The sequence below is a fragment of the Cinclus cinclus genome, chromosome 15 (genome assembly GCF_963662255.1).
Source record: "Cinclus cinclus chromosome 15, bCinCin1.1, whole genome shotgun sequence".
Taxonomy (NCBI): Eukaryota; Metazoa; Chordata; class Aves; order Passeriformes; family Cinclidae; genus Cinclus; species Cinclus cinclus.
The window spans coordinates 9,487,470-9,513,919 of record NC_085060.1 but is presented as its reverse complement, the minus strand read 5'-3'; the positions used below and the strand labels follow the sequence as shown (position 1 = coordinate 9,513,919).

The 26,450-nt window shown below is 39.7% G+C and overlaps 1 protein-coding gene across 1 annotated transcript; it reads right to left on the bottom strand.

The window, feature by feature from the left end:
• Nucleotides 1-37: 37 nt before the first annotated feature.
• Nucleotides 38-22,970, bottom strand: WDR44 (WD repeat domain 44). Its single transcript, XM_062502975.1, has 20 exons — nucleotides 22,893-22,970; nucleotides 16,550-16,583; nucleotides 14,013-14,087; nucleotides 12,889-13,519; nucleotides 12,178-12,308; nucleotides 11,990-12,082; nucleotides 10,966-11,102; nucleotides 9,878-9,961; nucleotides 9,456-9,562; nucleotides 8,341-8,492; nucleotides 6,776-6,914; nucleotides 6,616-6,680; nucleotides 5,279-5,392; nucleotides 4,390-4,512; nucleotides 3,473-3,664; nucleotides 3,212-3,313; nucleotides 2,840-2,955; nucleotides 2,327-2,454; nucleotides 1,558-1,689; nucleotides 38-1,101 (listed from the first exon to the last, which is right to left on the bottom strand). The coding sequence occupies exons 1-20, from the start codon at nucleotides 22,964-22,966 to the stop codon at nucleotides 1,007-1,009; spliced, it is 2,724 nt and encodes a 907-aa protein (XP_062358959.1). The 5' UTR covers nucleotides 22,967-22,970; the 3' UTR covers nucleotides 38-1,006.
• Nucleotides 22,971-26,450: the final 3,480 nt, after the last annotated feature.

Genomic DNA, 26,450 nt, shown 5'->3' with positions numbered 1-26,450 from the left:
CAAATGATCAAAATGGAAAAGAAGCAACAATTTCCAAGTGTGTGACCAAGTTTAATGACACATTTGTTCTCTGAAACATTTGAGACCATCAATAACATTTCATGGGTTATGATGCCCAGAATGTTACTTCATAGGTGTTTTATATGAATATTTACAAATACTTTCAAAATTCAGTGGCACTAAACAAACAAGAAGAACTTAAAACTTTAAGCTACAATGCTTAAAAAATGTAAACAGTTTATTTTACATAGTTGTAAAATATAAGAACTTTCTAATGCAGCTTAATTTTATCAGGAAGGTGAATATGTTCTGGTGCCCGTGAACACGGAATGAGAGAATTCTATACACAAGTATTGTGCTCCAGTGTGCAAAAAATTATATATAAGAAAGGAATCTAAAGTCCACAACAATTAAAAGACAACAAAAGAATTTTCACGTCCTGAAGTTGAGAAATTTATAAAAACATTTACACATGGTTGCTGACCCATCAAAAACTTGCATAACTTAAAACTCTGAATATTAGCTACTACAAATTCAAGATCTTTCTCAAATAGAATTTTGTGCAAAGATCAGACTACATTATTCAGCATTTTTCCAGCCTTCCTCCCACCCCAGCTCCTGACACCTAGTGGCCACAAGCACCACTAAGATGCTTTTGATACAGGTTCCAATCCGTGCATATATCCAAAAGGCACACACATGTGCAACCACGGTTTTGTGCAGAAACCTGTGCAGGCTCACAATGCCATTGCAAAACAATTGTTTGTAGAAAGTTTAGAGTCTAATGTTTGGCAGGATTATTCTTACACATTCCTTTCTATCCTACAAGCCCAGGTGTTAATAGGCACACTGCTTTCCAAGGATCCAATATTTGAGTAGCCTTAAAATAAAGATTTAAAAATAAATCAGCCTGTAACATTATATTAGATACTTGGCTTTTGCCTGCATTATTTATGGAATTTTAATCCCACAGTACCATAGATTTTTGCTGTCAGTTGCAAACCAATTAAGATACATGTTTCTTTTTGTTAATGAAGACTTTAATTGCTCCAGTAAAGTCAGCTGATAAAAGCACTTCTGTGTGATCTGTCTTCAGAGCTCCTTAACAGAAAAGAGAATAAACTGTTAGTTAAAAAAAAATAAATATATATATATATATATATATATATAAATCACACTTTCATTAAAATACATTACATCACAGTGATACCCTTCTTCCTTTATCATATTCCTGATTTCTAGGCAATACTTCAAGGAAATCTGCATTTCTAGGAAAGAAGTCTTTCCATTACTGGTTGGTGCAGCTCTACCTCCTAACACCTTCAATGTAAAAGGAATAATCCTAAAGTTCCTAGGATGGCAACTCATCTCACATCCTCAGCTTTTAAGAATGCAACAGCTGCCAAAATGTTCAAGGTGGAATGCTAAACTGCAATACATACCCATGCCACTGCAAGGACTTTTCTTCTCAAGAAACCCCCACCCAGATTGAAACTATTCATAATACTTTCCTGCTCATACCATGGTACCAAGCAGAGCTCATCTTAAAACACCTACCAGAGGGTATGGTGTCTGATATCTCACAATCTTCTCCTTTACTTTCAGCTTCTTGCTTTTCAGAAGTCTCCAATGATACCATCAAACCAGGATTTGGAGCAAAGATTGCAGAGGTGACGACTGCGTTGTGCGCTTCAGAAAGACAATCCAATTTTGATTACCTTCTTTCAAGAATTTGCTAGTTTTACAAGAATAGCAGGCATAAATTCTAGTAAATATACAAGAATCTCAGTGCTAGTGGCATCAGGTAAACTCAGAATTCAAGGAACAACTGTCATTGTTCTATAATCTTAGGGATTTCAGAAGATGCTCTAAGTGCCCAAAACTAACTGCCAAGAGGTCCAAAAAACATGTGAGATAAACATAGCCCAGATTTCCCAAAAACTGTGTGCATGTGGAGCAGATAAAAGAACTGCTTTTTCCCCACCCATTTTTGCTTTTAGCCTACTATCAAAGAGAAAAAGCTTGCATTTGTTTTCAAAGTCACTTTTCCATAAAGGGTTATGTTGATAATTATTTTGATTTCTACAATCAACCAGTAAAACATTACATTCATGCCAAATCTCCCACTGAAGTTGGACAAAATCTAAGCTACTCTGTCCTCTGCCGTCCCAAAGAGAGTCTCCTGTGAACAAGGATTCCTGATAGGCCACAAATTACCATGCATCCAGCTAAGAATTTGTTCAAATGAGATGTACAGCAAATAAAATCAAAGCTCATATGATTTGAAAAATGAAATATAAAACAAAGATCAAAAGTTGTTTTTTACCTTTAATGCCTTCCCAGAAGTCATTTCGGTCCCTTCTTACAGATGTAAACTTGCTCAGGTCATGGTATGTACTCCAAATGTAGACATATTTATCTTCTGAACCACTTACAATGTAGGTAAAGTCATGGCTAAAGATTCAAAGAAAGAAAAACATAACTTTTCTTAGCTGTTCAAGCATGCATTACAGTAGCTGTAAATAGAGATGATTTAAGCTGGGAAATTTATCTGGAGCAGGGGGACTGAGCAAGATGATCTCCCAAGGTAATTTCCAACTTCAGTTCTAGCACAGTTCCTGCACTCACAGCAACAGTAATGCACACACATCATACTGTCCACAGGAGCTCCCAGCTCATCACTCTTGAGCAGAGCCTTTTTTCACCTTTGCATTCTGAGCCAGATAATATTTCAGAGGCTCAGTTTCATGCCAATGCAGATTATTTAAACAAAACCCTCTGTACTTCAGCCACTGCATTTTCCAAATCCAGCAACTCCATTGTTACAATACTGTCTTACCTAAAGCTGGCTTTGATTTGGCTGCTGCTGTTGACATAACCTTTGTACTTCATAGATAGAGACAGATCTCTTAGGTCATACAACCTGATTCTGGAGTCATTTGATGTCACTAGTATCTAGAAAATAAATAAATAAATTTACAAATGGAAACAAGTCTGTAGCTATTTTTCACCTGCACATTAATCAGAGCAGCATAACATCATTAAAAGAACATATAGTCTATTTTACTACTACTTAGTATTGTATTAGCCTAAATCAGCAAAGAATAAGGCTCATTTTAGTAGTGTTAAAAGATTTGGCACAAGCTTACTACGCATTAGAATTAAATATCAGAATTCAGTACTGGGCCCAAGCTGCACTCAAAGACAGTACCTTGTTTTCTCCTGGCAAAGGTTCAATGCCAGTAATTTTTCTTCCAACCCTATTCCGACCTCTGGTAGAACGCACATGTATCTGTGTGTGATACTTCAAATGCTGAAAAGATATCAAAACATGTCCCAGTTTGAAACAATTGTGTAAAAAGCATTAGTTTGCTTCAAGCTCTAACAGGTTTTTCTTGGTATTTAAATAACCATGACTTCTAAATCTGCTTGTTACTTAACATAACAATATCCACAGTCTCAAAGTTTTTACCTCTGTGTCATAAAAGATGCATCTTCCATCATAGGTGCCTATGACTGCGTATTTGCCATTCTGACAGAAGTTGGCAGCTGTAATCAATTTTGTCTGCCCATCTACTTCATTCCATAATGCCACTTTTTTGTCAGGAATGTTCCAGAGTCGGAGTTTTCCATCCAATGAACCACTTAAGAAGTACCTGTCATCCTAAGAACACACACAAGAATTAATCTCCACCTGTGCTATGAGTGTGTCTCTGCCTTCCTTAAAACCTTCCCACCCCATTTCCAAACAGCTCCTCTACAGAATTTCCCAAATAAGAACCTTCAGATGAGCTCGATTACAATGTTTAAGAAACTTGTGGCAAATGGAATTCAAATTCTTACAAGTTCTTGACAAGATTACACACATACAGTTATACCTCAGGTCAGAAAATTGCTCACTTTTAGCCCAGGTACTTTCAACCCTCTCAATGCTCACCCTGCCAGAAGCTGAAAGCTCCTTTCACCGTTTCCCATATATCTACTAGTTCTGTATGTTTAGGGAACACTGACAAACACTGTTCTTCCACTTGAGTTTTATTAATGTTAAGAAGCTTGATTACAGTATTTTTAAAAAATTATAAAAAAATAAGTTGAAAGTAATCTCTGGAGGTCTCTGATCCACCTCCCCTGCTTGTAGCAAGGACAGTTCTAGAAGTTTGATCAGGCTGTACTGTGTTATATTCTGTCAAATTTTAAAAATTCTCAAGGATTCTGTGGTCTCTGGACAATCTGTTCAATCTCATTATGATTTTTTTTTTATTATCCACGAGGCATATTTTTAAAGCGCACAAACTATTATTCAATTTTTTTTTAATTAAAAGAAAAGTGAGTGGAATGTTATCATTTTCAATTCTACCTCTCTAGAACTAAGAGGGCAGTTACACTTACCCTTGGATGGAAAGCTATAGCAGTGACAAAGTCTATATGCTGGAAACAGCAAAGACATTCTCTTCTTGATATGTGCCATAATCTGACAGTTTTATCCATAGAAGAAGAAAGCAAGAAGTAATTCTGTCAAACAAGAGCATTCCATAGTTATTAACAGACACAAAAGTAACTAGAAATACAGAATTGGATTGGTAGAGTCTTACCAACTTCTATGCTGGCATGAAATTCAACATTTTAACTTTTCAGATAAAAAGGTTTATCCAAATTACCATTACTCATCAGTGCTTTCCTTAAGAGCTGTACACTGACCCTTGGGAAGAGAGAATTTTCTGGAAAAATCTCAGTGAAAATGAGTATTTGGAATGTAGTTAAAGTATTCAGAGAAGAAATGGCACAACAGACTTCAGAGATGCTTCAACCAAACTGTGCTCCTAAAAGTACAACTGCATTCCCACGTGGAGAATTATCTGAATAAGTCTGATGAGAAACAGTATTTTTAAAATAGATGTTCAGCAACTTCAGAACGTGTACACTTTGCACAAAAAGCAAAGCATACTGAAGACAGGAAAAGCAGTAACACCATAAAACAGAAACCACACAGCTTAATGGAAAATCCTCCCACTCTAAATAATCTACTTTCACTACTGAATACACAACTGTAATTGTTACTGGCTTGGGTTTTTTCAGAGACACTTTTAATTACACAAGCCCAGGAAGGTTGCTCATTTTATTCCAACTATTTCAACTAGAATAAATGTTGCCTTTACAAAACTTCTCTTAACTTCAAGGATTATTTCATATTGTTTAAATGTATGGTGCCAGTGGCAACTGACAACAGAAAACAAGGAAAACACAGAAGTACTGTATATCCTGCATTAAGGTGCCTTACTTTAGACCAGGAAAGATCAAGAAGATCTGCTGTATGGCCTTTGTATTTGCAAAATGGTCGTTGACGAAACGGAGCATTTTTATCATCTGGGTCTTCATCAACTCCACTGCAAATCTGTGAGAGAAACATAGAAATACTACTAAATATCAGCTGGAAAAATTAACAATGAAGCACTTACTCCTTAAAAAATTATAAGGACAATAACAATTTGAACAAACAATATTGCACTAATAAATAACTGAAGTAAATGTCAAGTACAATGAGCTGTGAAACATCATCCTGAAACTGCAAAATTAAGACGTTCTAAATTTTCCATCTCTTAATTCAGTGGGATCAGTTTGACAGCAATTTAAGCAAACACCTGAAGATAAGCTTTTGGAACAAAGTATATCAACTCTAAAAACTGTGATCCATTTCAGAACATAAGGTGTAAGTTCAGGCTTCCAAGTCTCTAGTGCATATCATGAATGACAACTTCCCAGTAATAGACCAGTTCAGAATTAACAGGCATAAAAGATAATTTTTAAAAAGCCCTAGAAATTCCTATACAAAACTTCTGCAGAAAAAGAAAAAACCACCAACAACCCAACCCCAAAAAAATCCAACTACTCAAAACAACATCTCTGGCATTGTTAGCAAGCCCACTCATTTACATGAGTTAAAGAATGATTGCTGGCCTCACTGCTTCCCCCTCTGCGAAAACAACACACGCTAAGTAACACAACTGCCAAGAGCATCACTTAAATCCTGATTCTGTCCTCTGTTTCTTACACTGCTGGAAGCCAAAAATAGTAAAAAACACCTTAAATACATTAATTTTAATGGTAAAGTTTACTACAGCATCTGAAAACTTCACAAAAGTGTCTGAATACTTTTCTTCAGTCATCTTCCATTTTTATCTACACAGATGTGAAAAATTTAAATATGTCAGGTATTGTTATGCTTCTGAGAATCCCATTGCTTACTTTGGCCTTCCTCAGAAAAAACATCGAGTGAGACATTAACCACAAGCAATCACCAGAGACAAAACACTGAGAGAGGAAATTCAATGATGTAGGGTTTTCCCCCTTAGCAAGTCACTCAGCAATCTCCTCTGGCAGGAGGCAAGAGCACAGCTGCAGATTTTGTAATGCTTCCAATTCAATGATGAGCATCCTTGCTTGCACCCCCTGTACACAAGATTAACGTATTTGACTGAAGACATCTATTGCTATGACAGTTTTACAAAAAGAAACAAGCCAAGAACTCCTTTAATGTGTATTTGGATAAAGCAACAATGAAGATCTGGAATGACAAACCAGACCATCTCTTCCCCTCCCAATACCTTGTGTACCTACCCCTGCGTCAGTATCAGACTTGGAAGAATTCAGGCTCTCTTGAGAGGGAGAAGGAGAGACACGACCTGGAACACAGACAGAAACACCATGCTCAACATCAAGTTCCCAAATACCCAGAACTTCTGCTGTTTCAGAGCTCTAGGCATGCATAGAGAGATACCTTCTGTGTTGTACTTCATTCGCATGTTATTGAAATAGTCAAAGGCATTCTTTAAAACCCATATCCTTACAACGTTGTCCTGCCCTGCAGATGCCAGTAATCGACCACAGTGAGAAAATTTCATTGTCCAAACAGCACCCTGTCAAAATAAAGAGATTATTGTTTAAGTCATAAAAAGTGCTTTCCTGCATACCAAAAAGACTTTCTACATCAACTCACAAGATTTAGACACACACAAGATATCACAAGTAAAATAAACTGCAGATCAAAACACTGGTAAGTAATTGTTAAGACTGGTGGCTTGTGCAACACATGTGCAAAAACAGTTTGAAAGAAAAAGCCCACAGGGCAGATTACTGCAAGAGAGGAAATACAGCAGGTCAGCACTACCACAGAATTCCACATAAGACTTGTACAGCTGACTGAGGGACTCAGAACCTCCTGCTTGTTTTGTAGAACTGACAAGTACTTGCAGTTGCACTTGAGGTTTGCACACTTTTTTTTAAAGTAGAAACTAAGCTTGGTTACACCAACTGGCAACCAAAGTACATATACTACATATATTTGCTATATTCATAATTGGCATGAGGGTTTTGCAAAGCTTCTAATGATACCTATTCTTTCTCCATTGCAAAGCCCAAAGAGTTACTAGTCAATAAAACATAACCACACAAGCACTCTCCCATTTCCTCCTGCTACTGACTAAAGAGCTACTAGGTATTTGACTCCAACAAGCTCCATCAATATGGAGGAATTTCCTAGGTTTAAGAAGTCAAATATTGGCACGATGGAAACTAACACGGATTACCAGCAGGAATGGAAAGCTCAGCTGTGGATGACAAGCTTGCAACCTCTGGTCACTGACTGCTGTAGGTCATGACCCTCAGCCCAACACTTAAGAGATGAGGGATTGCTTCCAATGTCAGACAGCCGCTGTCAGCAGAAATTTGGGAATTCAGGACTACTAGAATATATTCCAGATTCCATAGGGAAGCATGCACACTTCAAACAGTGATGAATAGGTAGTTTTTCTGCCTCATTCTCCATGGGCATCTCTGCAAATATCCTATCCTGGTTTCTCCCCTCCTTATTATTCTGAACCACATAATCCATTACCCTCTCTCAACTTTAGCCTCCAGGACCTATTAAGTATTTCTGTTTAACACTTGTGTTCATCTGTCTAATAGACTAATTTATTTACAGCTGAGCAGGTCAAGCTAGCTGCTCTGTGCTCAATTCTGATAGTGGAAAATAGCCTATTTCAGACTAAAGTTGTAACTGCGAGAACTAAAATAATCAAATACCACTTGACACCACAACTCTTCAAAGGAGAGCTCTGGAGAATCCCTGATGCCTGGGAGTCTACATGCTTTTCACCCCCTGAAGATCTGGTCAAACCAGTCAAATTTTCATTTTTTTGCCAGACTATTATTTTCCAGAATTAAGTTCTTCACAGAGCATAAACCTGACAATCATTTTTGCAAGTCAGCAAGTAGATGAAAATTAAAAGTTGAATCTCAGGCTGAACAGATTCAGCAAAAGCACACATGGAATTTGAGACCTACCATATGCTCTCCACTGAGATCCTGAACAACTTTAATTTGTTCAAAATCATAAGGTCCCTTGAAGCCATGTGCTGCTTTGAACTTAACTGGTCTTGTATAGGGCATCCCTTCATCATCACTGGAAGAGGGATCATCTTGATCTGTGTGAAAGACTAAGAGGAACACAAATTCAGCACTACATATTGCAGCACCCATTTAATCTGTTAGTAAGCTTGTTGGTAGCAGATTAGTCTTCAATTAGACAATTTCAATAGGCAATTTTAAGATCTTAAAGTAAAATAAGAATAGTATTGCATCAAGGTCTAAAAACACATCTGCCTTAATTTCAGACTACAGTGAATCAAAACACTGAAAGTAAGAACTGCTATCAATTTTTGTTCTGCCCCTTTCTTGGCACCTGTCTTGCATTCAGCAGATCCTGCACCAAGTAATTTCTGTCAATTTAATGTGTCTTGAAAACAAGTCCATTTGTTTCTTCTCTCTGACTACACTGCAATGGCCTGGTGACTTGCTCATGAAGTATAAGAATTGCAAAAGAGCTGTGGCCAACAGCCAGTGGCAACAGAAGACACTGAAGTGCAGCAGTTCCATGGCACTTGTCTCAGGCTGTGGTTACACCAGCTTGCTGCAGCACTAAAAGTCTGTCTGAAAGATACACTGATGAAACAAGAAGGGAAGAATTCAGCTGTAGTTGGGAAATCTAACAGGAGCTCAAGCTATATGAGAACTTTAATTGTGGCACTGGTTGCCTGAAAACAATCTGATTTACTAAAGTAATGAAGATAATCCCCACTTTTACCTTTGCTGGAATAACTTTCCAAAAGTGTTCATATTTTGATATCAAAGCCTCTTTCTAACAGCACAACAAAGAATCAGAGTATTAAACTGGTTTAGTTGAAAAGGTCTCTCAATGATTACAAGAACTTGTCCTTGTAACCTGGTCATCTCAAAATGCCTACTAAGCTACAAGGTTCAACTCTAAAAAAATCCTATCACCAACTGTAGAACAGTTAAGAATGCAGCAGTGCATGTTCCTCTGCCAGTTTTGATTCCTAAAAGCACAAGGATAAACCAACTATCCTATTAAAAAAAAAAAAGGATAGAATGTCAATTACCTTCATCTCGAACACTCTTAACCTTATTTACAGCACGTTCACCATATTCTTCAGCAAGGTGCTTTGCTTTCTTTACAGATTTGCCAAGGAACTTTTTCAGTTGAGTCCTTTAAAACAAGGATACTTTTTCAACACATAATAATGGAATTTTTTTTTTTGCTACTATGAATCAATAATCTTGATTTGAAATGCAATCTTATCTTTTTTCACTACTTCTTAAAATAAGCAGTAAACTTGATAGCAGTCATGCAATACTCAGTTCAATCACAGAGCTACAGGCTTATGTAAAATCAGGAATCACTTCTAAAGTGATTACTTAAAAGGTAACTTGTTCAGTAGTCAGAAGGGAAGCTTCACATTAGAAAAACAAAATCTGTTTTTTCTTCCTAGGGAAAGGAAAAAAACATAAAACAGCATCTTACGTTTTCTGTTTTAACCTCCCTCCATCAGTGTCAGTTTGCTGTGTCTGCATTTTGTCTTCATCATCAGACTGTGCTGCATCATTACTAGGAAATACAGAAGTGATTGTTTAATGGGATACCATAATGAATTTAAATTGAGTGAAACCTTAGTAAAGTAGGCTCTGCATTTTAGTATCCATCTTTATTCCCCCGTGTAACGCATTGGGAAAACATGGACAGTATTTTAATCACATATTAAACAGGTCTTTCAATTCTTCAGCATCTTGACACTAAAGCTGCATACACTCTGCTGGTGCCAAAGATATATTATTCCCTGCTACAGATTACCAACTTAAGCTTATAGTGACACTTTGAAAGCTAAGAGAAGACAAAATACATTCAATTACTAGGAACTGTTAACGTGCCAATTTGTTCTCATATCTTGCTTTTCATAGATCAAATAAATTCTGAAATATACACACATTTTACACAGATGACTTCTAGAGAAGTGAACTTTTCAATGATAAACCAATGCAAAAAAAACCTAGAAATTGTCTGTTGCATAAATTCATACAGGCCTTTGAAAAGAACACCTAGACTGACAATTTTCTGATCACTAAATACATGTCTTTTTCTATCAAAGATAGCAAAAAGACTCCATTTTGCATATTAGAAGGATCTAAAGCTCTATTAAGAACAAGTAAACCTCAAAGCAGTCAGCTCTGCTAATGGCAACAGGTCTTCAGAGGAACAGTCTCCTATGAAACACTGAAAAAGCTACAGGAGGTGGGGGCATGAACAACATCCAGTACTTGAATGTAAACTGTGTTTAATTCAGCACAGAAATGGCATTTAGTACATTAAAGGCTAACTGCAGATAAGTGGATTTTCAGATGTACTTGCTTGTCAACTTCCAGCAATATCAGCAACTTCTAGTTAACCTGAGAGAAATCAATAAGGAGTCTGGTCCATTGAGAACTGGGAATTAGCTCAGATTAGTCAGACAGATGGACTGGGGCTGTTTTTACCTACCTAAGAGCTGCTTCAGTTTATGCAAAACCCGTAACAGCAACAGCATCTTATGAGCTGAAAGCTCTGGTCATTCATACCTGACGTATTCTTTAGTTCTCCTCATGATATGCAAGGTCAGGGGATTAATGCCTGTTGGCAACTTTTCTTCTGCCAAACTCAGAGGTATTTCTTCACCTGTATCAAGGTTTTTTATCATTACACTTGCTAGAATTTCCTGTGGAAAAAAAATAAGATGTGAAATGAAGAGAATTTGATTAGACTTGAAAACCTAGAGTAAAACACAAACCATCAAAACTTACTTATCTTACTAAGGAAGTTCTGTAGCTCACTGTATATTTATTTTACAAAGACTAGGTTTAAATTAGTGTGTTAGTGCAAACATCAACCACTAGACAAAGATGAACAGTTACGTATCACAAGCTTCAATTTCATAAATTGAAAATGCAGCTATACAGACATCAACCACTGCCTGACACCCTTCATGCTAATATCAAACATATTATGTAATTAAAAGATGTTGCAGTCTTCCCCTTTCCTACTCCAGCTGCTGTATCTTAGTTTTAGCCAAAAGCAAACTTAACATACAGAGAGAAAAGGAATTCAGGACTAGCACCATAGAGGAGAAGGTTTATTTGGACTATCTCATGAACACTTACATAGGTTCAGCAACAGTTAAAGAAAGCTATGCAGTAATAGATACAAATGAAAATTTTAAAAAGCAAATAGCATCAGGATTAGTAGAATTATTAACTGAGGAAACTACTTTTTAGTATGAGGAAGAAAATTTTCCTATTGCTGACTCCTTCCCCTTTTACATATGACAAAATACCAGGTTTGCTGGTGCTCCCTCCCATGAAAATCCTTTGAGGTGTTTGCATAGCTACCAACACAAACTTGATGGCATTTCAGCTCACACTTCCAAAGGCTAATGCCACACATGACTCAGGTGGACAAAGCTATGCCCCACTCCTATTTGCATTCCTGCTGACAGCACGGAGTGGTTCAGAGAACACGGAGTGACCTGTGACTATGATAATTCATTTAAGAGGCAGGGAAAGCAAGCACAAAGGTGTACCATGTACAGACCACAGCCAGTGATACCTCATCTGTGAGCTCTCTGCCAGAGTTGGACCTCGGTCTTTGTGGTCCAAGTACTTCATTTGTTGTTTGGCCATCAGCTGCTTTCCCGTTTTCCTGAAATTGTGCAGACACAGATTACATTATCTCCACGTAACACTGAAGCAACAGAAAATGTAACTGTTATCAAACTTACAACCATTTCCCAATACCTGTGCAGTGACAATTTTATCTCCACTAGTTGCACTGGCCAAATCCAAGGAAGGCTGAGAATCTTTGGGCACACCCTCTGTCACTGAACTTGAAGTTATAAGACCACCAGCTGTGAAGCTGTCTCGAGAAACTGAAAAGAAATTTATTAGAAAGAAGAGTATAACACTTGCCATAGGCATCAAATCTGTCACAGGCCTGAACACTCTCTCTGACTAGTTTGGTATTTTTTTAATGATCAACTGCCACCAAATCTAACTTACAATTATGTATTTCATATACAGTTGGAGGTTCAGGCATGATTTTGCACCTAGGCCTCTTAAGCTTTATTAACTTCTTTTTAATAGTCATTTTCCTAGTAACCCAGGACTACTCATAAGACATCAGTCCACACCTTGACTTGCATTTCTATGCAAATACAGACCACATTTTATTTGAAGTAACTGGTTTTCTAGCTTATGTATTGATGAGTCAACTTCCCCTTGCTATAGCTACAGCTATTTTAATAGCAAATCTTACTTTACAAGAAAGTCCATGAATGAGGAACACTTCTAAAGCAGAAGTACATTACTTCATTGTAACAAGCTATGATTGTTGAAGGATTTTTTTTACCCATCAGCTAAACTAAAATCACAGGACTGAACGATCCTTCAGTCAAAACAAACAATAGTAACCCTGTAGATAAGTGAACCCATCTAAAACAGAATACTTGCCTTCTAAACCAGGTTTTTGCACTTCAAAATCCAGTTCACTCTTCTTCTTCCGGGGAGGTGGAGCTGGCCGTGCAGGGGGGGGCGGTCTCGGGGGAGGAACATTTGTGGGAGGCGGGGGCCGGGCCGGGACAGGTTTCTTTGTGCTCGCCACGATGTCAGGCTCTACCGTCAGCTGCCTTGGGGGCTTTGCTGGGGGCATTTCTTCTGTTGTAGAAAGGTCTTTGGTAGATAGATCTGAAGCCAGTTTTTCTAAAGTATTTGCCTCTTTCTTGTCTGTTATGTCCTCTTTTTTTGATGTTTCTCCTTGTGCTTCATTTTCATCCATTTTATGGTCAGTTGCATTTGTTACTTCTGTTAGTTTATGAGATTCCTGTTGGTCAGAACTAAACAAAAGCTTCCCAGACTCCAATTCAGCATCCTTACACACACTCTGATCCTCTGGTTCTCTAGTGTCTTCTGGTAATGGTATTTTAGCAGCTAGTACTTCTGGGATAGCACTAATTATACCTGCTCCAGAAATCCAAGCATCTGCATCTGAAGTTGGAACAGTCAGTTCATTTCCTCCAGAAGCTAAAGAATCATCCCCTAGTTGTTGGGCTTTCTGGCTTTCTTCTATAATACTGTCAATAATCTAGAGAAAGAAAACAAAACCATTCTACAAGTCACCAGCAGACATTTCCTGGATACACAAACCAGTCAGCCTGCACAATACCCACAAGAACTCTTCCACTGAAAAGCTGTTTTATATACAAAATGCATTACGTTTAAAAAGATCAGAACCTTGAGCTGAAATGGGCATATTCAAAAGATAAAAAAATAGGGACTAATTTCAGTCTTTTTTAATATACTTGGAGAGAAAGTTAAGAAACAAAAGCTGTTCACTCTTCTGAGTTCTCACATATGGCTAAATATGATCCTGTAAATTACACAAATAATTCAAAGCTGGTGAATCCTAAATATGTTTTTAGAACATTTAGTTTGATTTTTTTTACCCTTTAGATGAACATTCTTATTAACATTAACAATTAATTCTAACCTATGGTAGTTTCAGGATGAATAATGATCATTAAATTATTTAACATTTTTAATGTAATGCTGTAAGCTCAAAGCAATATTTAACTTACCTCTTTTGAATCATCTTGTTTCATTTCTCGTACAAATGTTTCATTTCCAGCTTTGTGTAGTTTATTGTCCATATCCTACAGAAGAAAAAAAATCATAAGACTATGGTACTACTTCAGTAAGATGATCTAACAAAATTATAGCTCCAACAAATTAAATAGCATAAAGGACAAGAAATCGGCCACATTTTCACACATTACTGCTATCAGATGTTTAAACAGTAATGCTCAGTACACGAGTAGTAATTCAGAGTCATGCACAGAAAGGCTGCACACTATGCAACAAAATAGGCAGCTCCTGTTAAGAGGCTGCAACCTCAACTAAAATCAAACTGAAGGCAGCATGAAGTTTAGAAAAACAAACACGCGTAATAATCTGCAGCAAGGAAATTCTGTATTAAAATATTTTCTATTTTCTTGACTGGCTTTTAGGAAAAGATGCAAGAACTGTATAATAGCCACATACAGTAGAAACTATTTAGAAATATCCAAGTTAAGGCAGGCAGTTTTATCAAGTGGTCACAAATATGGATCCGAGGTTCTAACATGGAATCTTACATTCTATAATTATTCCTAGTGCACATTGTCTATTTTAGCTATCAGTCATCTTTATACAGATCCTTCCAAAATCCAAAGAAGCTGAACTGAAAATATTCTATTTGTGAGTAAACATTTTTAGCAATTCCTACAAAATTTTAGGTTCAGAACCAGGAGTAGTTTATATATACCACAGGATACTGCTCTGACCTCAGGTGATACGGACTAGCAAGTACTTTATCACACACCTTCCCTTCTACAGGAATTATTAGAATCCTAAAGAGTTTAGGTAAGGGAAAAAAAAAACCCTTTAAAGACCATCTAGTCCAATGAAAGGTCACAACATTACATTGTCCATAAGCACATATATCAGCAATATCTAAAATGGAATCTGATGGAATCCTTGACTCTGGAAGGGATCTGCAGAGATCCAGCAGCCCTCAAAGCAGAGCCAACTAGAAGAGGGTATTTTCAGTCATTTGTCCCTGTTTTTTTATTTAGAGTGACTGTCTAGTACCGATATGTAAGAAATTTCTCCTTAGACTTTGTCTAGACTCTCAGACAATCAAACAGAACCTCTAGAGCATCCTAACATTTTATATCTGAAACCCCTCCCTGCCCCAAACTCTTGCTGACATCCATCTTGGAGAGTTCTGATCTACAGAAATGCATATTGTGCAAAGGCAGCTGCAATCACAGAAAAACTCTTTCTCCCTCTCCACTCCCTCCCCCTCCTACCACAAAGTGTTTCTAATCTAAATGCAAGCCCTGCTTTGCTTTATTACTAAAACCTATCTTCAAACGTATGATGACTTAAATACTTGAGTGTAATTAGTGCCTACAGAAGCCCATTATATTAATTTCCAATTCGGTTGACGTTAAACTCACACACCTATTAAACTTTGGACTTAGGAAATATTTCTTACCCATTCCAAGAAAAACTATACCATTAGTCACACATTCACTGAACTGATATGACAGCAACCAGAGAACCTACTACTCTTTCCACCTTCAGAAACCTAGCTTTGAACAAGTGATTTAGGAATATACTTTAAAAAGTTAAAAAATCTAATAGCAACATGGAGAACTTCATTGCTAATAATTAATGAAGACATTAGAGTTAAGTTTTGAAGTGCATTGATTGCACAGAGTTTAGTGAGAATAATAAAACAACACTGCTTGAACGGCTTACACATGTAATACTTAATTATTAAAGAGACATTAAACAGAACACAAAATGGGGTGTAAGGCCCTGTTCCCTAAGAGGTATAGCAAGATACTGTATCACTGTTAAAATACTATTGATTCAGAGCAGAGTAGTGCTCACAGCTCAGAAACACTGGGTTCACCAGTATTTCCCAACACTGCAGACACAACTACAAGCCTTCGTTAGACAGAAGTGTTGTACAGCAGCACCTTTGGCCCTCTAAGACCAGGAAATGAGTGTTATTTGTATAAGGTTCCAGCTCCTCACCTATTCACTGTGTGCTGGATTCAGCCCCGCTGCCACTATGCACAGAATACCAATTACCTGCGTGGGAAGTGGCAATGCAGTCTCATTAAGCTAAATATAGTGTTTTATCTTCACATAACCTAGAGGGGAGGTTTCTGAAGTACAAACATTAAGATTTTTCTTATTTTGGAGACAAAAAAACCCCACAATCAACTATTTCATTTAAATCAGGACCAAAACCCAGGTGGCTGCAGAAGCTTGCTTACTACTCACAAATCAGTTGAAAGAGGACAGCTTAGTAATCACATACAGCTTAATTAAATTGCAAATACACATCAGAATAAAATGAGCTTCAAGACACTGTAACATACCCTAAATAAAAAGAAAACTGGAATTTCAAGACATGTACAATTGCTACCTACAACAAGTAAAGTCTGTAATCTCCTCTGTGTGCAGATGTCAGGACTACTGTAGCACATCCACATTAGGTGGAAATACACAACCCTGTGTTCATCAACAAGAACCTGATTGATTTGAAGAAGAAACTCACCTTTACTACATGGGTTCCAACTTTTGTTGGTGACCTGTTAGAAAGAAAAGACAGACTTAGGTGGAGTTCAAAGACAGTAAGCTCTGTTTTAAATAGTCTGTAACACAGCCTTCCTTTGCAGGAACTGTGTACTTGATAATTTAGATGAGCAACAAAGCAAACGTTTTTCACACCACATCTATACAGGTTCCCTACTCTATGCCCCACACAGATCCACAGCTTCTCCAAACTCGGAGAGTTTGTCAGTAGAATCTTCTAGAAATCACCTTTGTGACCCTTTTCTAATAAAAAGATGCTATTCCAAGTACAAACTAAAAACATTTTGCATTACAGAGAATTTTAAATTAGCATGTGTATGCAAAGCATTGGTTGGACACGAAAGAAACAAAAACTCTCAGAAAGCAGAAGCACAAACAGTCCAGTACCCTCCAAATCAAGCGCCCCAATCCTGATCCATGGAGTTGGCACTATCACAGACACTCTGCCCTTCAGACTCTGGAGCAAACCTAAGATCTTGTTTCTAATCAGGACATTTGGTATAAATAGAGACAAAATACATTGTAACAGGAAGGAACCTGCGTGCACTACTTTCCACAATACAAGCTGCCAAACAGTGACTTTGCATTAGCAACCACTCACACACCACGTCTCCTAACACTACTTACATAAAAGAACAAGCTATCCTAGGGGAATGGTATCAAATAATTACTTCTTGTCAAGTCAATTCAATTAGTGGATGGTCAGTTTTTATTATAACCTGAACTCACAACTTCTACAAGACTTTCAGAATTCTGGAAGTTATTTAAATATTGAGTCACACTGCTTACTCTGACTACAGAATCTTGATACATAATGGAAATAAAAGATGATTTTTCCAGGGTTCTTCCACCCTGAGTTTTCTATGATTTTATGGGTTTGTCAATCACAAGCAGAAACAAAATTACAGATTAATTCCCTATAAGCTTACTACTGAATGAACTACCTGGATTGCACACATATCCCAGCTGACTACCAAGATCAGTGACATTCTGAACCCCAAATATCACCTGGCACCAAGCAGTATAGACAAATATCAAGATCTCAGGCTCATTTGCCCCTCCTGCCTCCAAAATCATTTTAAGGAACAATACTTCCTGAAAAAACTCACCACTATTCCCATTTGGTTTTAAATAATTTCAGATCTTCTTTTTACCCTTTGGAAGCGTTTAATCACAAAAAGCAAAGATCCCATTTATAAATAGAGCTAAGTAAACAAAGTACAGGGGATTGGTACATAAAAACTCTTATCATTGCAGGTAATTTAACATGTTACACTGAGATGCTTCTGTCCAAATATTAACTTCAGGTGCACAATAGCTGTGACACTGTTTTGAGGTATAATCCTGCTGGAAAGCTCTACCCCAATGTGCAAAAAATGAGAAAAATTAATATTTTGACCAGAAAAATCAAGAACACTTTTTGTTTCACAAAATATATTACTGGGAAAGGCCACAGCCTGTGTGGGATTTCTGGTTACTGAAATATTTTCAGTTCCACTATCAACTCTTGGATTTCCTTAGGAGTGGCAGAAATGTGTCACAGTTCATTAAATCCATGAGACGACTTTAACAATGAAGCATTTTTATAATTACAACATTAATGCCTAGACTTCAGCCAGTGTCCTATTTTACAAGACACAGCTTAGACTTAACCTAAACAAGACAAATCTTTCAACTGCAAAAAGATATTCCAGTTTTCTACTGTGACATTTCCCATTAATTAGCCCCTCACTTTCTGGTACAGGCAACTCATTCCTATTCTGGTTACACAAAGTAGGAGGTTTAAAAGACACAACTACTGTTTCAGACTTCTTCAGCTAATCAGTTTTGCAGAAAATCTGCACTTAAACAAAACCAGATGTTACTTTCCGTGCTCAGGCTACTCAGCTACCTTGGGAAAAAGGTGCTTGGGTGATAAGGGTTACAGAACCAGCAGTTGTAGCACATTATATCGTGCTGATAGCTTGACATAACCCACACACACAATTAAGAAGCTTTACCAAGGAATTTGCATGGTTTTAAAATACGACAAAGCTTCCACAACCGTTTGGCAAAAAACCTCAGTTTCAGATCAGTTTGTAATGCAGCCTGGTAAGTTCAGTGGCTTGCCAGAGGGGACTTGAGCTGTGTGTCTGTCAGCACTATGGCTCCCTGAGTCCTGAGCAGTTACTGCTTATGTGCTACTACGTTTACACAAAGTCAGCCAGCTCGGTAACTGAAATCTTTTGTAGCTCAACATGACTCTGGAATGGTCTTGTCTTCCCAACCATCTGAACTCACAGCCTTCTCCATGCTCCAGTTTTACTTCAAGCCCATTCGTTTTCTGGATGCAGTGTATGAAATCCTTGCATTTTAAAAAAAACCCCAAAAACTATATGGTGGCAAAAGTGTCTGAATATACTTACATAGGATCAACCCAAAGATCAAATATTGATTTGGCTTTGAAAGGTCAGGCAGCACATGAAAACTGACACATGCCACAGAAAACATAAGGCAAAAAATTATCTGATATGAACATTTACTAAAAAGTGGGATTTATAGACTGATAGCAACACATCTTCTAGACTGCATTTCACATAACTTCTAAATTATCTTACATGATACCACTTTTACACCACTTTAACAAAGGAAGGCTTCAAGGTTATCTACAAAGATTAAAATATTGAATTAACAATTCAAAGAACTATCCCATTTCACCTGCACAAATAGATGTCTGATTAGTCTGGAAGTCAAATAAACTCACAAAGAAACTTTTTAAAAAATTGTTTATCCTACTATCAAATTCATCCTGATAGTGACCAGACCACAGGAAGCTCCCATTCTTACATCTATCAGGTAGCTTCACCCAAGCACCTGTTCGAAGCGGGCTTCACATTTTCCACACGTTATTGTTAAGTTTTGTGACAGAAAACAAAACATTCAGCCCTTCAAACAAAAAACAATGTGAATACTGGCCTTGGGCAAATCCCAAAGCAACAGTGCCTGCCTTCCCGGGAGGATGTGCATTGTTACACAACAGGTGTGCCAGCAAGCAGATGGGAAGAGGTTTGCAGTGCACGCAGAGCAGCCGTGCCCTGTACAGAACACACAGGTTCAACAGCCAGCCCAGGAACTGCGCTCACCACTATCCTGCACACGATGTTCCCTCTAACCTGCGGCTGCCCTGGAGGCTGTAATTACTCCTGCTGCAGCTCTCCATGGCAGTCACACCTCCAAACCCACAGAGATTCACTGCTGCAATGCATGGGCTGCCCCGGGGAAGCTCCTGTGCAGAAGCATCAGCAGACTGTGAGTGCAGAAATGCATCTGCAGCACTGAACACAACCAACACTTCACACTCCATCTATTTGCTGCCAGGATCAGCTTTACACGTTGGTTAAAATGCTTACACACACAGAAGTTGTACTAAGCATCTCCCACACATCAGTGAACCTTATCTGTCTTCCTACACAGAGGACACTAGATTCTTCAGGAAAAGCATCAAGGTAACTTCTAAAAGACAGGACTACTGAAGTTACAAGTCAAGAACTTAAATAAAAGTACCAGAGAGCATTTCTCATTACCTATACCATCTCTTTCGTTTAGTTACTCATAACAATTATTAGGATAACAGCATACTAGGAACAAACTTGCCCCCTGCCACTGTTAGACATATGATGTCAAAACTATTAGGTTTGGCAGTTCTTGATTTCAGAGTGGGTGGATCACTTTTCCTATAAATAAAATATAGAGGATCTGTCACGTGCCTGCATCTAACCAAGTGTGCCTTACTTCATATTTTCCTTCTCTCAAGACTGATATCCTCCTGCATGGGACTATTCAGGCCTCTACATTTCAGCATATTTTCCTAAATTCTTCCATGGCTATAGTGCCTTTAAAGCAAGTGACAGAGGTTAAATAGAGGCATTTTCTGTCACACCACCTCTCCCTTTTTACTCTGGACTTAGTTATCCAACAGAGGGATACCCTCCACACATCCTGTCAAAAGCAGAATTACAAGTAAAAGGCAAGATGTAGAGCAGAAGGGAAGCACACAGGCCTCACCAGAAGGGATACAGTAGTCTCAAAACATCTCCAAACACACCTCACCCATAGTGAATTCTTCACCCCAGAAGCACTACCCCAGACCATTCTAATCTGACAGAAACACTTGGCATCAGGTTCTGCAATTTCTGCTAATTAGTTCTTAAAAAGCACCAGTTACAGATGTACTCGAGGATGAGGATATGGTGCTTTCCTTGAGAGGGACTCAAGCATCAGTAATTTAATGACTTAACAGTGGGAATTGGGAGCCTACATCCAACTTGAAAACTCCACTCTTATAGACCAGACAATAAAATAAATAAACAGCAAAGAAGTCAGCAAGCTGACATGAACACTTGAACCACTTTCAGAGTTTCTCTATCAGCAGCTATTAAACTTCCCCACATAGAACAAAGGCCAGGGAGGGAGGAAGCTACAAACCTCACATTTCTAATGAGGCCAAATATATCTACACTGCTTTGCTGCAAACTATTGCTGCCAAAAAGGATTCCCAACTGATTTTACTGATCATCAGAACACTGAATGCAGGAGGAAATATCTGAAACTGCAGAGGGCAACACATACTTGTTTTCAGCTGCCTTGCCTGCAACAAGATTTTTTTTTTTTGTGGTCCCAATGCAACATCATTACACATGCAAAATGATATACCAGCCTGCTTCCTAGAAGTGTCCAATGCATCTGTGAAGTTAGCTCTTATGAAATCACAAAGCTTATTTTGAGAACATACTGTCCATATTGTTAGATTCAACAACAGACTGAATTACAGACCAGTAGCTATATTGCAAACTAAGTTCGTGGACGTCACCTCCTTACTTGACTCAGGCTCACAGAATTCTATTGACTCGAGTCAATGATGCATTGATACAGGTTATGGAAGAGCACTAGAAAAATTAAAAGCATCTTTCACTTTAATTTCTAGTGAGTGACTTTGTATTATCAAGTTCTGTTCAGATACAGGTGGTGGAAACCCGCAAGGCCAGGACACGTGGCATTATGTGTTATCAGACAAAAGGTGGATGTGCAGATTTAATAGCTCACTTCTACCAAACTGTCTGCTTCCCCTTTCCTGTCTGTGGCCTCTAGTCACTCTCTCTTGTCCCCAGCTGCTTTAACTTATTGAAAAACAGTTTTTGCTGTTTCTAGTTTTCAGCTGTTTACTTTGAGTTAATGCAGAGAAGAATTTGATCACTATTCCTAGAAGGTAAGCAGTTGGAGAAAAACCTCATTTCAGCAATGTGAATTTGGCTTATCAGATCTTGCAGAACTGCATACTAAGATGTGCTTTTCACCAGGCTACAGCTAAGTAGCTAACTTCAGAAGAACTTTAATACAGGATCTGAAGGTGAGGAGAAAAGATCTAGTCTTTCTTGTAGGCATCCAGTGACCACTGAGTCGCAGCTTAAAACAAGCTCCTCAGTCCATTATTAAAGCTTCAAATGCATGGATCCACAATCCATATCTATTACTCTACAACCAAGCCATGTGAAACCTCATCCTACCAAGTAAAATAATGCAGAGGTTTGGTCCAGGCTACACGAGAAACAATTGATACAAGCCATAACCTGTCCAGCACACAACCAGAAAGAGAAATTTACAGGACAAATGTCAGCACATTTGGCTGACACCAACAACGGTGTCAGGGGTAGTTCTGAGGCAGCAGCACTGGCATCTATTTCACAAAACGCTGGCAAATTTTCACTACTGGAACCAACTGGCTAAAGGCAAGAAGCATCAAAGAGACACAGAATCAAGATTTGTTAGGGTTGGAAGGGACCTCTGGAGATATGTAGTCCAACCCCCATGAAAAACAGTACAAGTGTTAAAGACACCACTAAAAACAAGGCACAGAGCACACCAGAAGTTGTTCTTCAACGCAGCAACAGCTGCCTGTTGCTGACGAAGCTCGCTCGCTTCTCCTTCCTCAGAAAATCCGATACTTTTATCGCGTTTCAGGTATGACTTCTGCCGATCCCGATGCCGTCTCCGCACGTCTCCTCCCAGCGCTACACCCGCTCCCGCCTCAGGAAGGCAGGTATGACCTCATCTTCTCACGGGTCCGCACCAGCCCCGACTGCCGAGCGAGCCCCGCTCGGTTCCCCGCACCCTCCGCGCTCCGAGCAGACCCCGAGCTCTCAGGGGCGGCCGCGGCCCCGCTCTGACCCCGCTTCCCCCCCACAGCCCCAGGAGCTGCCCAGGGACCGCGGGGCCGCGCTGAGAGAAGGAGGGAGGGAGAGAGGAAAGGCAGGGCCGAGCGAACTCACGGCGCGGGGGAGCCCGCGGGATGCACGTCCTCGGGCGCATCGTAGAACTCCTCGGTGTCGCTGTCGGACGCCATGGCCGGGCCGGGCCGCCACCTCCGGGCACCGCGGGCCGGGCGGTGCCGCGCGGGTATCGCGAGAGCGGCCCGGCCCCGCCCCCGCCCGCGCGGAGCGACACGGGGCGGGGCGGGGCGGGGCCGGGAGAGAGGGAGGGGCTCCCCGCGCGCTGCAGCGCCCCCTGGCGGCCCCGCTGAGGGGGCAAGGGGCAGCCGGGGCTGCTCGGCCATTGCGGAGCCGCCGGATCCCAAAATCACGGAATCGAACAGGCTGGAAAAGACCTCTGCGGTCATCGAGTCCGGCCCGTGGCCCAGCGCCACCCTGTCAACAAGACCAGGGCACCGAGTGCCACGTGGAGTCTTTCCTTACGTGCCTCCAGGGACGGTGACTCTACCACCTCCCAGGACAGCCCCTTCCAATGTCTAATCGCCCTTTTTGAGAAGAACTTGTTCCTACCATCCAACCTAAACCTCCCCTGGTGCAACTTAAGACTTTGTCCCCTTGTCCTGTTGCTGGTTCCCTGGGAGAAGAGCCTGACCCCACCTCGGTCTTTTCCAGCCAAAAGATTCTGTGATACAATCGGCTGATAGAGAATTAAGATAGTCTACTAGACAAAATGACAAGAACTTTATAAACAATTTTTTCTCATTAATTTCTGTAATGAATGTTTGAAGCTGGCAGCAGGAATTAATTAATATAGTTCCATATTTGTTTTTTCTCATATTTTCTTTCCATAAATTTTCATCTGATCTTCTGGTCAGCTTTGACCTCCCATCTAATTAGGAGTGATCAGCAGTAACTCCCAGGAGAAAGAGGCTTCCCCTTGAAATCTGCATTGCTTTTAGTATTTGCTCAGCCGCATGTGCCTGTTCTGAGCCAAAACAGTCAATGCATGTGTCGATGGCAGGCTGGGCAAAAATTTAGGCTTCCCTCCACCTTCTCTTCACTGACCTCCTGTGCCCCTTGCTCCGCGGCTCCTTTAGCTAAGCTACAGCTCTTTTTCTGACTTCTAACAAGCACAGCGTTTCCCAAAGCACTGGCATAAACTGGAGTTCTCTATTCTCTTATTTTTGTAAAATGAGTAAAGGCTTAACACAATTGAGACAGATACTGTTGTTAAATGGTCAACACAGAGGTGATTGTGCACATGCAGGCAGGTACATGCACACCTGTCCTTGCACATGCAGGTGACATGAGGCCACATCCTCCAGTTCCCTTAAAAAACCATAATGCTTCTCAGCCAAATTAGCAGAAGTTATGGATGACAGGAAGGAAACACACCAAAAATGCATGAGCAATTCTTCTGATTATTTTTTAAAATAGGGAAGAATGAGTCTAGCATGCACCTTAAGTTCTCAATGTTGAAGAATTTGAATAAATAATTAGTACAGAAAATTGCAGACTTTATTCTTTGCACACTGTTTCTGCTCTGACAGCCAAACATGACAATTGCATTAGAGTAAATAGGATGGCCTCTAAATTATTAAAGTCAGTAATGATGTAACCTTAGCTGGGGAAGGCAGATGGCTCTGGAAACTGGAGAAAAATGCTATTGAAAAGCATCTTGAATTGTTTATCAGTTTGTCACTCATGGCAGCTGCATGACTTCATGTTTTATTAGGCAGAGGAAATTACATCATTGCAAAATTAAGACTGAATAAAATTCCAGTTTTGGTATTTAGTCAGGTCTTACATGATGATTAAAATTCAGCTTTACTGCAGTGGTCCTCACCTTTCCACTCCAAACTCACTTGTTTTTTGCATCAGAGGGGCTTCTCAGAGTTTCATAGAACCCCTAGATCAGGAGGATTATAACCACAACTCCACAGTGACACAGCCCAGCCTGATTCATCCATGGAGATAAACAAAATAGTGGCTATTAAGGTGTTACCTAAGCATTGGCCTCCACTGGCCAAGACAGGGGCAGAACAAGGACTTGTTCCTGGTGGGGTTATGCTGCCTGCTGCCTCTGCAGGGTGTTGCTGAGGCTGTGCAGTGTTTTCAGTCTGACTGAGTGCTGTTATCTCTACTGTTTGTAAAGATCAGCAAGAGGACAATTGGGTGTAACAGGGACAAAGTTTCCTGAGACAGAAGATAGAGGTCATAATTAGTATTTGCAAGTGACCTGGCTGCCTTCTCCCCAGAGCTGGCACAGCTCTTTCCCAGGCTGCAGGGATAAGCACCAGGATGTCAGTGGGGACTCATCTCACCTTGCAATAGAAGTGGAATGTGTTGGCTTGGAGGGACTGAAATGCCTGGCTCTGTAAAGAGATGTTAAATCCTCAGACTTACATCCCATATTTTCCCTGTCCCAGTTTCCTCAAAACTAAACCCACGTGAGGAAGAAGAAGAAGGGATAGGTTAAAATCCTTATGAATGGCTGACTCCGTGACATAGCAGATTGTACCTTTGCTAGGATTTGCTAACATAAAATCACACACAATTGAATTACTTGATTTGTTTTCTGGTTTCCATGTCCAGCTCAACCACTAGTCTATGCATTTCACACCTGAGTGAGCACAAATCGATCCCAGTGTTTCCCCAGTACACCATGGCTGAGCCCTGTGCCTAGCTGCTGAAGGTCCTTCATGCCCTCTTTCATGCTGACCAGGTAATGAGAGTTTTTATCTTCTTTAGCTTGGACATGGACTTCCGCCAGGGCCTCCTGTGAATCAGAGCTCATGTATCAGCTTGTTCCAAGCACTCTGTAGTGTCAGCAGGACCATCTTACCAAAATCACCACTGACATGTGGAAGTTTCCTGGTCTTTTGCCATGGCCAGGCTGACTTCATAAAGCCTTGTGTTTTTTTGAGTGACTTTGCTGCTGCTTTTGTGGTTCAGAGGCTCAGAAAGCTCAGGAGTCCCTCTCTGTTGCTTTCTAGTTCATTTGCTAGCATTGCTGATATTAGCAGATAGGTCTTGGCCCCACTACTCACCGCAGACAGATACAGGGTAGATTTGCAGCCTCTGCAAAATATCATTCATCTCCTGATTCATCTGGACACCTAGGGGCATAAGATTTTAAAACAAAATTGGCTTTTATCATTGCATTAAAAAATAGGGCCAAAAAGCATTTTTATATTTTTTAGGATAACTTTGAGCTAATTCCATCCTGCAGCATAGAGAGTGGTTGATTTCCTTGTGCCCTCTGGGCACAGGGAGAAGAAAAGGACACAATTGCTGGAAGAACTGCTGGTCCCAGGTCTACCATACGATGAAGACAGTCAAAGTGAAACCCAAAACATCTGTCTGAAACAAGAATGACACCAGGGTTTCCTGCATGGCATCCTGGGGCTTGGAGATGCTTCTCTGTATGACCTTGCTCCCTGGGGATACAGAGTTTGGTGAGAGTAGAAGAGACCAAGATGACCAGAGATGACAGCTGTGTGAAACTGTGAAATACATCAGAGGTCAGATAAAACAGGGTAAGTCCCTTTGATTGAAAATCCCGACTACCAAGTCTGTGCTGGGCTGAGAGAGGCAGGGAAACAGGAAAAGCTGCAT